Source organism: Anser anser, assembly GCF_964211835.1.
Source record: "Anser anser genome assembly, chromosome: 23".
Lineage (NCBI taxonomy): Eukaryota > Metazoa > Chordata > Aves > Anseriformes > Anatidae > Anser > Anser anser.
The window spans coordinates 529613-543349 of NC_139744.1; the positions used below are offsets into that span (position 1 = coordinate 529613).

The window sequence follows — 13737 nt, forward strand, 5'->3', positions numbered from 1 at the left end:
AAAGGAGCTGGAAATGCACTCTCAGTGCTGCAGCACCAGACTAGATGAACAAATAAGCTGATCCAGTTTGATGAAGCCTGTGGTCCTCCACCTCCTTTGTAGAATGTGTGTCCCAGGGTCAGCGTGTGCCTGCGCGAGCATGCACACATCCTTATCTTATCTAATTACTGAAAGTTTCAGATTAATTTCAGCGCAGCTGCTTGAAAGGGCTGTTATCAGGCAGGGCTTTGTGGTTTAACCTTATTACCCTATTGTTGTTAACCTTTCTGAATGGCAGAGAGGGGAAGGCTGAGATCCTAATGTGCTGGAGGAGCAGGAAGAGGGCAGATGGGAACTGAAGAGTCTGCACCCCCTGGTTTTGTGCATTCAGCTCCATTTCAGCCTGTGTGACAGGACAGCTGGCTGCTTACCTCCACTGACAGGCGCTGGTACCCAGCCACACAGAACAGCCCATAACAGGGACACGTCTCCTGCCAACCTCTCCAGATCCTTTGATATTTCCGACAGTGCAGTGCAGGAGTCTGACTTTCACATTTTACCTTGCATCGCTCAGCTCCTCTAAGTCTGCCCTGCTTTGTTTCCATAGCTACACCCAACCACATCTGGCTTCCTGTGAAATTGGATTTCAAAGCAAGACAAGCCTTCAAAGGAATTTGTCCATTTAACAGAATATCATTAGGAGAGAGCCTGTCTACTGAACTTCAGACCTAAAATGATTAAGGTGGGGCTTTTATCATGTAGTGAGGCAGCTTTACATCTACAGCCCATAAAGCCTGATGCTGCAGAAGAATGATGCAGTGGAAGTTGCCAGTCACTGCCAGACTCCCTCACCTCCTTCCCAGCTGACCACTATACCAAATTTGTAACCTATTCACACATTCAAAAATGAAAGTGGCAAGAAAACAAAATAAAAAGGTCATTTGTCTGGGAATCAGTCTGCCTGGCTCTATCTCCTACTGACTAAGGTTGGGTAGAAGGCTTGGCTGGGCAATTGCATGGGGCTAAGGCTTTGAGTAACAGCACGTACATGTGCGTAGCAGTTGGGACTCTGTGCCTCAGTATTCCTCAGTAAAATGGATTTAATAATAAAAATGTTTTATTATTATTAACAAATAATAACACTATGTGATGCCTGGTAAACATAGCCTTAACAAGATCTTCGGAAAGGGCCTGAGGGGAACATCCTAGGTGCTGAGCTCTGCCTCCAGCTGCCAGGGCCATGGATGTTTGCATAGTCCAAGACCACAAAGAGTGCAACAGTGCTAGCATCCACACCTTATGCTACATTCAAGGCCTTTATGAGAACCTTAAGATCTGTAGAAAAGACCAAAAATCACAGGTGCAATACATCCCAGATCAGAAAAGATCTGGAGCTTTACTGATGTCATAAACACTGCAACAGCAGTAACTTTGTTGGGTGAAATCCCCAGCAAAGGAAGGCAGAACCCCACCACCTGCAAAACAAGTCGCTGCTGGTTTGATGTAGGAATAATTTCCTCCAGACCCTAAATATGATAAATTGGTTTAACTCTTGAGCAAGACTCACTGACCATCTTCTAGTTTATGCTTTCAGACTATTATGTGAGCTACAGAAATGCAGAGAACCTGTGAGATGATCCTTTTCCTTGCAGTTGCATGAACATTTCTTCCTCTGAGATTTGCATTGATTAGGTTTTATCGATCTTTCTGGCATATCTGAAGGCAGTTTCTTCCATCTAAGGGACCTCATTCATTCTGTTACAAACTCATTTTTAAAGTTAGTCAGTCTCAGCAATCAGCTGATTTTTATTTGTAGTCTGTAATGAACCAATGAGGATTTCTACATAGAAGCATTTAAATATTTATCCCTAAACACTTCTGGGTGAGAACATGTATACAGATCCATCAAACATACACATCCACCTACACGTGCTACCATTTCTTGCATACAATCAGAACTACTCAAATCTGTGAGGAGCCTTAGGCAGCTAACAGAGATTCACGTTTTGCTCCCCTAGGAGATTCTCAATCTTCTAAACCCTGACTCGTGAAACACTACCTGACTAGGAGGTGTAATGGGGAAGACTACTGTGATGTATATGCATTCCAGCAAGGCAATCTCCTTTGTGAGGCCCTCTGAACTGCAGCAATGTTTCCTGTGCTGCGTTTGGTGCCGCTGCGGAGCAATTTCTTGTACACGGCAAAATCAAGATTATGCTGCAGCATTGCTGTCAGTGTGTGCAAACTCACACAGCAGTATAGAAGGTAAAGAGGAAAGGACAGAAACTGAGTGAACTTCACACCCAGAGTAGGAAACTTGTAAGGTCTTGAGTGGTACTGTCAACGTGAAGTCTGTCTGCAGGTTGTTCTGAAATTACATGCATGTAGAGAACACAGCCATGTGACAAATCAGAAGTGGTGGTGTGTTTCGTTTTCCAGATCTGGAGAGTAATCAAACCTTCCTGAGCAGGATGGAAAACACAGTGTCTTGTCTTCTTTGTGACTAAACCCAAAATGGCAGCTGTCACTTCAGCATTACCACTGTAGGAGACTCAATACACAGAAAACAGCGCAACATCACTTTTCCAGTAAATCAGCTGCATACACTAAACATGCCTCTGGTCACGGTGCCTTCACTCCTCCTTTAAAGCCATCCCTTCTGACAACTGTTATTTATATGTGAGTTATTGAGGTGCTGCCCCACAGGCATAAAATTACATATTTCAACCAAAAAGACACAAAAGAACTTTGCAGTTGCTTTAGGGGTTTTCTCCTTTCACTCCACTGCCTGCAGTGCAGAAAACAATAGAATCGCAGGCACACATGCCCCAAACCAAAACCACAAAGCACTTTGCTTCATCTTACGCCTGCTCGTTATCTGATTTGTACCAATCAACTGAAAGCGTAACAGTCTTTTCCCCAGTTTCACCTGTGAGTCTCAGAAAGTGGGTCACAAAGCATGTTATCGTATGGAGGAGCACCTCTGTTATATGCTTCCATCATTCCAATAGCTGTACCTTTGCCAACATAGCTCTTATATCGCGTCTGTGCCATAAACCTGAAACACACAGGTTGTCGTGACTGAACCAAGCAAGAAGCTTGGGGCAAAGCTGGAATCTGCTCCAGGTTTCCTTTATGCAAATCCTGCTACCCAACAACTAAGCCTTTATTCCTTCCAGGTGGCACACCCAAAGAACAGTAAGAATCTGATTCTGCAAACATTTGGAAATATGCTCAGCCTCTAAGCCGTGTGTCTCAGTCTATGCACGCTAGGAGTGCAACACACTTTTTCTTTTCCCCTACAGATTTTTTTTTTCCAGCTTGTGATAATTACTGCGGCAAGATGGCTTGCCCAGAGCCGGGGGGCTGCAAAGCAGCAAGAGAAGCAGTTTTAGGGGGCTTCCTTTGAGAGTTCAGAGAAGCCCTTCCTCATTACGCTATGATACACCGCAGTAGACAGCGCTGGCTCTACGTACAGCGTCAGAAGCTCGTGTTGTGTTATGCCCTTGGTGAAAGCAGCAAGCACCAACATTTGTGTAGCTATGTGGTTTTCAATTGGTGGCCAGCATAGCCTGATTGCATCCTTTTTCGTAATCTCAAACACTTGCTATGTGGTGAAAATACAATTAAGGATCATGTGCCAGGGATAAGATACCAGAAAGGTAAAAGTGGAAAGAACGTTCAGAATAGCGTTTTCCACATGCTGCAAAAATAAGTACTTGTTTGATACCAGGACACTGCAAAGTAAGGATTGGATCCTCCACACTTAACACATGGGAAATCTCAAACTGGTCCTTGGAATCGTTGACGAGCTTCAGATACAGAAGGCTGCGTTTGGTTTTTCAGCGTAGAGCTTAAAATTTGGGAACGCGACGGTGAAAAATTATAGTGGTATCCCCATAGCCAGCCTGTGTTAATTCATTTATATAGGAGAGGAGCAGATGTAGGACTGCGGGTTAATCTAATGCAATGCCATTTTTGTTTGGTAGAGCGCAGCTCGCATTTATTGCCTGCCACGGAGCAAGTTAAAGCGCGCAACCCTGCGCGCAACCTTCTCCGCGCGAGACGCAGAAACGCGCGCGGCTACGCTGTGGCCAGGGCCGAACGTAGCCCCCTTCCCGTGCAGGACGCAGGGGGGAAGCCTTCCTGCCGGCCGGCGCAGCACCTCCGCCCCCCCTGCGGCGGGCCCGGCCCCGGCTCCCGCCGCGCCCGGGGCAGCCCCGCAGCAGGTGCGCGGCGCCGCCTCGCTGAGCCGCTCGCGGGGCCGCCCGGCGGCCGCGGCCCCCCGCGGGGCGTCCCCGCCCCCGCTTCCTGCCGCGCTGGGTCCCTGCCCCGGAGGGACGCGGGCGGCGGCGGCGGGGCCGGCCCTGGGGGAGAGGCGGTGGCGGGGACCATGCTCCCGGAGGAGGTTCGGAGGCTCCTGGAAGGTAACCGCCCGCTGCTGCCCGCCCCGCCGCTGCCGGGCGGGGGGAGACGCTGCAGGACTTGTTGCGCCTCGCCGCGCCGAGCCTGAGAGGGGAGCGGGGGCAGGTGGGAGCCGCGTCTCCAGGGGACGGCGGCTTCTGGCGCGGCCCGGCGCCCCCCCCGCGTGCCCTCGGCTGGCACCGAGCGGCCGCGCCGGCGAGCCCCGCCGGGATGGGACCGAGGAGCGGGTCCGAAGGGCGAAAGAAACTCGGGTGCTGCGGTGAGCCCTCGGCAGGCTTTGGTCGAGCCGTGGCGGCGGTGCCGCCTGGCTGTGTGTCGCCCCGGGGGTGCGCTGAGCAAGCTGGCCGTGGGCCCTCGGGGAAGCTCCAACCCCGCTGGAAGCGGGGGCGCAGCCCGGGAAAGCAGCGCTGGCTTCTGGCCCCGCTTCTGCTTGGTAACGCGAAGGTGACCTCCCGAGGCCCCAGCACCCGGTGAGCTGTGCTGAGAGCTGACAGCACGCGGCTCTGCGTGCCCACAGCATGGTACGTGGGTGGCCTCTGAGGTTGTTTTTCCTGATTTCTTTGCGAACTCGAGCTGTTACACCCCAGCTCGCTGAAGAGGTGGGTCGGACAAGCAGAAACTGTTCTAAAAAAGTTCATCTGTAAAACTGCGCTTCACAAACATGAATGGATTCTGTGCCGACCTTTGCAACTCCTGGTGACCCTGCAGCGGGGTGCGGGAGGGCTTGGTGAGAGGATTGCCCCGCAGAGGTGGCTGCGTTAGCCCTTGGGACGGGCATTAGCGGCTCCCACAAGTTCTGCTCCGTTTGTGCTACCTCTGGCTTCACCTCCCTGCCCGGGCCTAGGCACCATGAGGGGTGCTGCAAACCTGTAGCTTCAAGGCTGTTCTTGTTTAGGGAGCTTGGCTTTTTCGTTTTTATTTCTTAAAGGGGAGAAGAAACAAGCTGTAAGTTGTTAGAGCTCTGAGTTCCGTTTCTACTGTTTGGGACTGAGTAACTGCTTACTGCTTCTTTGGTGTCTTGTGAGAAAGATTTACGCAAACAGGGGAAGCTGTACTCAGGGTTGGTGTTTTTACTCTGCAGTATTGCCTTACCTTTCACACTCGCCTCCGTTCACATGTTGACTTCTCCTGCCCTGTTGACTCTTGCTGACCTCCCCATAAATAAACCTGAGCAGCAGCAGCGTCAGCCCGTTGCTGAACGTGTGCGCCTTTCTGACGCATCCTGCCAGCGCGGATGCGGGTGGGCGGTGGCGAAGGAGCTGTTGGTGTGTTCCTGCTCGACGGCTCTGAGCAGTTATGTTCGAGCCTGGTCTGCCTCAGGGGTTTGTGGCCTTTCGTTTCCTGCTGCAGCGGCTCCTGACAGTGCGGAGCACTGGTCCCCTTTGCTGTGAGGCCGGGGGTGCCTTCCAGTCCTGGGACGCGTCAGTCTGAGAGTGAGCGTGCAGCCTCTGAGCCCATCAAAGCTCACTTCCAAATGCTTTGTGTCTTCCCCCAGATGTAGGTATAAATTTTCTCCTCTGTTTTTTAATCATGGGGCCTTCAGTGAAGTTCACCCTTTCACATTTTTGATGTGCAGCACTTTATTGTTCAGTGCTGACACTTCTGTAAACAACTCATTTCTGCACCTGCCACCTTCCTTTAACTTAGATTATTTTCTTGTTAGCTGACTGTTTTTAATTGAAGGCTTCAGATCTTCTAAAGCACAGCCTTTGTTTGCTGACAAGTATAGCAGGCTATGAATGGAGATTAATTGCATGTCACATATCTCTGTATCAAACTTGCTGTGTCTTAACGATCTATATATACAGTCTTGAGGCCTTCCAGTGGCTAAGGAGGTTTCTTGCTATGCAAGCTGGGGCTGAAGGAGCTTAAGCTGTTAGCGTTTGCAAACTGCGTTACAGTAAGAGTTCTTAAATTTAAAGGTAAAACTGGAAGAGTAAATGTGTACTATTGTACAGGCAATAATATTTGCTTCCTTATATTAACCTTTGGTCCGTATAGTGCAGGACTGTATGCATGATGCCCAAAAAACAGGTAGTCATGGCTAGCTAGTAATTCTTACGCTGTTATCACTGGAGACATCTCTGAGGTTGCAGTGGTTGAAAGACAAACTCTATGGCTATTTCATGGCTACGTTGCAATCCTGCAACACTTACGAATGCTTATTGCCTTATGTTTATGAATAGATGTGGTTGTAACAACTATTACTTTGTTCCACATCAAACATAAGCGATCCAAGTTCTCATTAACACTACGTTGCCTCCTAATTGCATGGGGTTTCAGTTTTGGCTCAGTCAGCTCCCTTTTAAAACTACTTTTGTTAAAGATATTCCATGTTTGTTTGGCACAGATTTCTTCTGAAGGCTAAAACAATGGTTCTTAAAAATGTGATACATCTCTGACAAATCCAGGACTTCTGTTTTTCTTTGTAGAGGCAAAGGCAATCTGGCAGTCTGATTATTTTCTCCCTTCACCTGCCCTGACTGATCCTCTTCATCTCAGGTAGTAGGTCTGGAAAGCCATTTTCTTGCTGGAGTTTGGGCAGCAGGAAGGATGGAACAGATGCTGTACTGTGAGACCGTGACTGTTATGCTTTGCAGGTGCAAAGCTGGTAGCTGCTGATAGCAAGGCGAGAAGCCTCAGTGCTGTTTCAAAAATAAGCAATAAAATGTTCTGCTTTGCGAAGGCTAAAAAGCTACAGTCGGTATTGATGTAGCATCACGAATGGCCCCAGAACTTAAATATCAGGGAATTTGGCATTGAGACTTGGACGCTGCAAATTTGGGAAGCTGTTCTCAGTTCCTGCATTGGAGAGGGACCCTATCAGGGAGTGTAGGGATAGGACAAGGGGGTAACAGCTCTCTACAAAAAGAGGGTAGGTTTGTATTAGATGTTAGGAAGAGATTCTTCACTCTGAGGGGGGTAAAGCACAGGAACAGGCTGCCCAGAGAAGCTGTGGGTGCCACGTGCTTGGAAGTGCTCAAGGCCAGGCTGGATGTGGCTTTGGGCAATCTGCTCTGGTGGGAGGTGTCCCTGCCCATGGCAGGGGGTTGCAACAGGATGAGCTTTAAGGTCCCTCCCAGCCCAGCCACTCTCTGACTCTGTGATCCCCTCTTGCATGGGGGAGAATGTCCCGTTAGTCCATTGCAGGATGGTGTACGAATGTTGCTTCGGTTCTTAAGGTTTTCTGACTTGATCCCATAAAAGTAGGAATGTTCGTCTGAGAACATTCACGATTAAATCATCCGTTCTTTAATTTGCTGAAAAGTTTAAAGAAAAAAAAAAAGTGTGATAGCTCACAGCTTTTATTTGGACAAGGGGGATGATTCAACTACTGTTCCAAACCCCTGGCTGTCTCGTGTAGCATCCTGGAAATATTAATGCAATTTTGTGGATGCTTAAGGTATCTGCGCTCTGTGTTGATAGGTGCCATAAACTCTTTTAAACTGTTTTTTTTCACAGCCACCTGGGGTGGTAAACTGCAGCAGGAATTGTGTGAAGCAGCAAGTAAGCGTTGGAGCAGACTGGTTAGCTCAGGATTAACTTGCGTAGCTACAGTGTTGTGGGTCTGGGGACCTGTTCCTCTGTATTTAGGTTTTCTGTTGTTGGCCTTCTGATGGCAAATGAGTAGAAAAGAGCAAAAAAAATGATGTTTGTGTGTGCACGGAGAGAATACACATGGCGTCTAAATACTTTTCAGATCTCCTTGTTGAGTGCTGATTAACTCCTAGAATTTAGTGCTGCCATTAAAAGGTTATTTACTGCCTGGACTTCAGTGGTTGTGACATAATTCTTACAATATTGTGCATTGCCTGCAGGATTAAAGTGGCTATCTGCAATTGCCTCTAGAAACCCTCCTGAAACACTTGATGAAATTTCAACTGTTTCTTTTCACCTCACCTTTTTAGTTGCAGGAAACGAAAAGGAGAGTCCTGTAAACTTTCAGAGTGGATCACAGAGAGCAATCTATAAACATCAAGAATATAATGTTACTGACAAGCAGTAAAACTAACATTAGGGTGATTTACTCTAGAGCTGCTTACATATTGCTCTTCCTGATCCACTTTGAGAGTTTATGGTTAGGCTTTCTTTTTCATTTCCTGGTGCTATAAACATAGTGGCTGGCTCTGAAAGGGGCTCTGCCTGGCTCGCAGGAGTGACCGTAGTTCTACTATAACTTATCCAGCAGCCGATCTGTGCTGACATCGCAGTAAGTAAATGCCATATTAGAGCTAATCACATACTCACGGAGCTAATCTGTGTTTAAAAAGGACAGAGATGCAACTGATATTTGCCCAGATTTTGGGGGCAGTTTGTGTTTCTTGTTTTTTTTCCTCATTGACTATGAAAATGCTGTGCAGTTTTAAAGCAGATTTGTATATAATAAATTGTTCCCTTAGCCTCCATCTGTTCTTATAGTAAGCTTCTCAGAGAAAGATGTATCTATCCTTTGTGCTTAGATGGATGTGCTTGGTTATTTTCTGTGCAGTGTGTAAGTGGTGCAAGTCCAGCAGTGTTAGGCTTGTCATAAGTTGCTACTATATCTTGGGTGTATAATTAAAACTGCATGGAGATGTACTGAAAATTAAATTTAGCCTAAGGATTACAGGATTGGCCTGGGATTTAAAGAGCTTCACTCAGCTGCTCTAGCAAAGCTTTTGTGTGATCCCAGGCGGGCCACCCAGGGCTAAATTACTAGCGGGGAACTTGATATTAATAGGCATTTTGGGAGCTCCAGGAGTCCAGACACGTCAGGTCAACAATGCTGCTGGATGTAGGTGTGGGTTTGAGAGCAGTGCTGTGAATTGGTGTTCCTGCCCATCAGCAGAGCTGTGACAACTGTGCATGCCCTTGTCAGAGGTGTTGTGCTAGGACACTTTGATATCCTCAGTGCTGTCTGTGGGCTTTAGCCTCTGTTTCTTGGCTGCGAAGTGCTGGCTGTAGTGTGGGGCCGTAGATGGTGAGGCACTGCTGGCTCAGACCTAGTTCTTGTGGGTCAAGAGCACTCGTGGCGGGAGGAAAGGCAGGGAGACAGCAGAAGGAGTTGGTGGGGACTTGGAGGAGTCTGAATTTGGCTGAAATGTGCTTATTAGCGATCGCTCCCTTAGAAACTGGTGCTTTCAGCTGAACAAACCCAGAAACAAGAACAGGAGTGTTGTGGAAACAAGCATTACTTGGATTCACTCCTCCTTCCTCAGGCTGCTGCGTTCAGAGCTCGGTCTCTCTGGTCTTGCCTGCCCATCACTGAGGACCAGGTGGGAAGAGGCCCCTGTTCCTGGGGATGTGCCCGTGCATTGGCCTTGTTCCCTTCCATGACTGGGCACGGAGCAAGCTCTGTACTTGCTCAAGCTCTTCACTTTAAAGAGCTGTTTTTTCTTCCCTCAAGCTCTAAGCTTTTCTTATGTTTGTTATAGGTGACAAAAATAAGGGCTCATGACTTTAACAGAAAAAGATATTTATTTCTATTGTGGCATTTTTGATCTTGAGTGTGCTTGCAGGTGGAGGAGCTGTTTAAGGAGCTGTGAAGATTCCTGGGGTGTACTAAACAGTGCTGGCTGCTGTACTAGCAGCTGAAGCATAAGGAGCTGAAAGTCTTGCAAGCAGGATATTAAACTGACATTAGTATCTCAGTATGGAGTGTGAATTAAAGGTTGGAGAGGCCTGTGGATGTACAACACCATAGTTTTGAAGCCAGTCTTTGCTAGGGAAAGTTTTCAGTAAAGCTGCTGAAGTACAAGGAGGATACTCTCCTCTACAGAGCAGCTGTGATTGGAACTGTCCTATTTTCTAAGACTTTTTTGAGGTTTCTGTAAAGAATGCAAATATTCATGCGAATAGAAGGTACTTCATCTCTTCCAGTTCAGGTTAAATTTCTACATATACTTTCCAAGTGAGTGAATACCGTATTTACTTCTGTCCAACTGTCTGCTGAGTAAGCACATACTTTGTTTTGGCGATAACCTTGCAGACGTGATTCAAGTCTATGTAGGCTAGTGCAACCTACCTGTTGTTCGGTGCTTGTCTCTTATCAAGAGTGTCCTTATGAAACCCAACCACAGGTTGGGATTTCCTTTAAGTGTTGGTGGATACCTTACACTGATATTAGAAGTGCTTTGGATCCTTTGAATGACATTACTTAATGCCAAAAGTCTTTCACAGCAGCATATTTTAGGGTTTGTTGTAGCAGAGTGGCATGTGGAAGGCATTGGGTATCCAGATCCTTGTTTCTTGGCCAAGAACAGGTATCTGCCTGTGGTTTTAACTTGTAGCTTTCTCTCTACCAGATGCTGAATGTTACCTGGTGGATGGACTGCAGAATGAAAATTTGAGCCCTAAAGCAAGGGAGCAGAGGGATGCAATTCTCTTCAGCTTTCAGCAAGTCAAAGCCAGGTATGTATTGTCTGCATAACTTGCCAATGAAAGTGCTTCAGAGTAGTGCCAAACCTTGAGGTACCACATGCTGCATTCAAATAATTGGATAATTGACCCATGCTTTGAAAGTTAATGGGCATTCAGGGCTTGGTATAATGTGAGTGCACTGCATACTGGTTTGTGCACCCTCCTATTTAACGCTAGCCAGTTATATTTGGCTGTCTGCAGAGTTGTCATTGCTTGTCCTTGGAATCTTTGTGTTTCAAAGTAAAGATTGTGCTTTGGGCTGTGTCTGTAGAGCTCTTTGCATACTGATCTCTGATCTTGTCCTGTTCTTCCTTCTCCATTGTGCTAGAGAGGATTTTGTGGAAGAAAATTCAACACTTGATACTTAGGCACATGGATAAATCAATACAATGAGCAAAGGCTCATGCTGCTGAAACTATCTATTTCACAAGTGGCTCCTGAACTTTAACAGGCATTACCTGTACTTTGATACAGTAAAAAGGAAGAACGACTGCTTTCCAAGTTAAAACTTGGGTCTGAACTGGGTTCCAAAATCTCCTGTCCCCAGGACTGTTCAAACCTTCAATGAGAGTATGAGCTGCATCATTTGGATTTAAGTGAAGCACACAAAGGTGGTGCTGTCATGCTCAGGGAAAATCAAGAAACATAAAACAGGAAAACATGTTGCTGGAGGCTTAAATAAAACTTTCAGCCTCAGCTGCATTATATTTTTGGCTAGAAATGTGATATAGAGCTTGCTGTTAATGCTCTAGTTAAAAGATATGAGTTGTGTCATTTGAAGTTAAGATCTGACAATAAAACTCAGGGTGGCTGACTGATATAAGCATCCAGTTTAAATAAAACTGCTGTCAAATCCCTGAGATGCAGAGAATTTTATCCTTTGGAAGGGCACAGCCAGATTCTATTCCCTGCAGTCCCACTGAAGAACTTTGCAAGATGCCCTGCTGTATCTTAATCTATCTTTCCTGCTGGCTAATTAAGCATCAGTTTTACTCAGCAACTCGGGACTGTGTAATTATCAGCCTGGGTTGCCCTGAATAATTGAAACAAACTGAATGCAGAAGATGGAAGCCTTTGGAAAATGGGGCTGCAGCATATCTAATGGAGGAAAGGTGTGTCTAGCAGTGTATTGGAATACTGGAGAAGAAAATGCTTGTTTGCATGGTTACAGCAGGCAGGTGTGGCTTCTCTGAAAAATTCCCCCTTGTTGCCAGGTATTGACTTGGGATGGAAACAGTTAAGTAAACAGAACTATGAACCTGAAGTATTCACGTTGACAAGCTTTTTTTCAGCAGTCCTGAGAGCACAAAACTTTAAAAGTGAGCTATTATCTTTTGTATAATGCAACTCTAGGTCTGTTTTGAATGAATTTTAAAAAACAGCATCACAGAATCTGATAAATGTACCAAGTACTTGGCAAACTTACCAAATTGCTGTTGCTTTCAGAAGTAGGCGGTCTGTCTTGGTGTGCTGATAGAGCTGTGAGTGGCACTTGAGCAGTGGGGTAAGGTGCTGCTGTGACCATCTTCTCGGGGGCCTTTGGCTCCTTAGAGATTCTGTGCAGTTCTGGTGACAGGCTCAAGCAGCAGCAGCCTTTAGAGTCCTGGGGCAAATGTTGCGTTCTGTGTCACAGAACCAGCCTAGACTCTTACATTTTTCTCAGCAGAATAATACAATTTGGGATAAAAACAGTGTCATCTCAAATGAGCAGGATATACAGTGAAGCAGCCTTTGCATCAGGGTGGGAGGTGATGCACAAATTCTTCCTGGATGTTCAGGTTAAGATATGGGCTTCAACCCTGTTGCTTGTTGAAAGAAGACGTTGCAGATACTTCTGGAGGGGAAAGTGAGACCCCTGAGCGAAGGGTACAGGGCGCTGCTGATCTCCTATTTGTGTTTTATCGCTTGGTGGCATTTGGAAATGGTGAGAAGAACGGTGTACAAATGTCCTTCTTCTGACCGGAGCCATTAATGCAATGATTTGTGGTGGGAGATTACTGTAACGATTACTGTATCTTTTATTTGAAAGGATCTAGGCAGGTCTTGCTCCTGGGGGTGAGGTGCAGGTTTGTCTCTTCAGGGAGCTTCCTGTGGCTTTTGTGGCGGGTATTCAGGAAATCTTCGGCAGTCGCGTTCAGGAAGCGCCTGCCTCCCCGGAGCAGCCCTGCTTTCTGCCTCTTCGCCTCTGCACGGTGGAACACAACACAGCGTGTAGGGTTTCATTATTTGGGTTCATAATGGACATAAGTAAACTGCTAAACTACTGGAGAGAGACACGTGTCTCTGAAAGGGAAGAGCTTAATCTAGTACGATTATCCTGAGCCAGTCTCAGTAACTGTTCCTGTAACTTGGCCTTCAGGTCTTTATATCGCAGCTCTCCCAGCGGCCTCGTAACAGCCCCCCTCCAGGAGGGTCGCTGATGACTCTAATGTGAACAAGTGTTTGGGCTTTATGTCTCCACGTGCTACCTGTGAGGATATATTGTTCCCATTTTACCACAAGAAGTGCAGGAGGTAGGGAGCGGATTTGTGTTTGCAGGTTATAATTTTTTCCTGGGCAGCCTATGGTATTTTTGCTGAAGGAGCCGTGTCAGAGGCGTTGCAGGCAGCAGCTGTGGGAAGGCTGTCACCATACAGCTGAGTTATGAGTCCCCGCACCATTTTACTTTCAGAAATCATTTGGTTATTTAAAACCAAATGTTCTCTTCAAATGGCTCTGGTCTGTAGAAACAGTTTCTATCTCCCCTCCCCCTTGCTAACTCGGATCCTGTTTCACTTTCTGATCTCATGGGTAAATCCAGGCCTAGAGATTTTTTTCCTAATCTTTTTGGTGGTGTCAATAACCTCTTCTTTTGTTGCTTTCCCCAATTGCTTTGTGTGGCATCCAGAAAAGCAGGCCACAGAGCACAACTGGAGGCTTGGTCCCCAGGAAGGA

At 46.8% G+C, this 13737-nt stretch overlaps 1 protein-coding gene across 4 annotated transcripts in view; it reads left to right on the forward strand.

Annotated features, from left to right (window-relative positions):
- The first annotated feature begins 3928 nt into the window (after positions 1-3928).
- SKAP1 (src kinase associated phosphoprotein 1) overlaps positions 3929-13737 on the forward strand; it is a 147937-nt gene continuing 138128 nt past the window's right edge. The window contains exons 1-2 of one of the 4 annotated variants that reach the window (XM_083809512.1): positions 3929-4208; positions 10689-10794. In XM_083809512.1, the coding sequence (XP_083665638.1) occupies positions 3944-4208; positions 10689-10794 (371 nt within the window). In that variant the 5' untranslated portion in view covers positions 3929-3943. Of the gene's footprint in view, positions 4209-4248; positions 4407-4599; positions 4664-10688; positions 10795-13737 lie in introns of those variants that run through there. The other 3 variants (XM_083809514.1, XM_083809515.1, XM_083809513.1) reach the window with 3 other exon arrangements.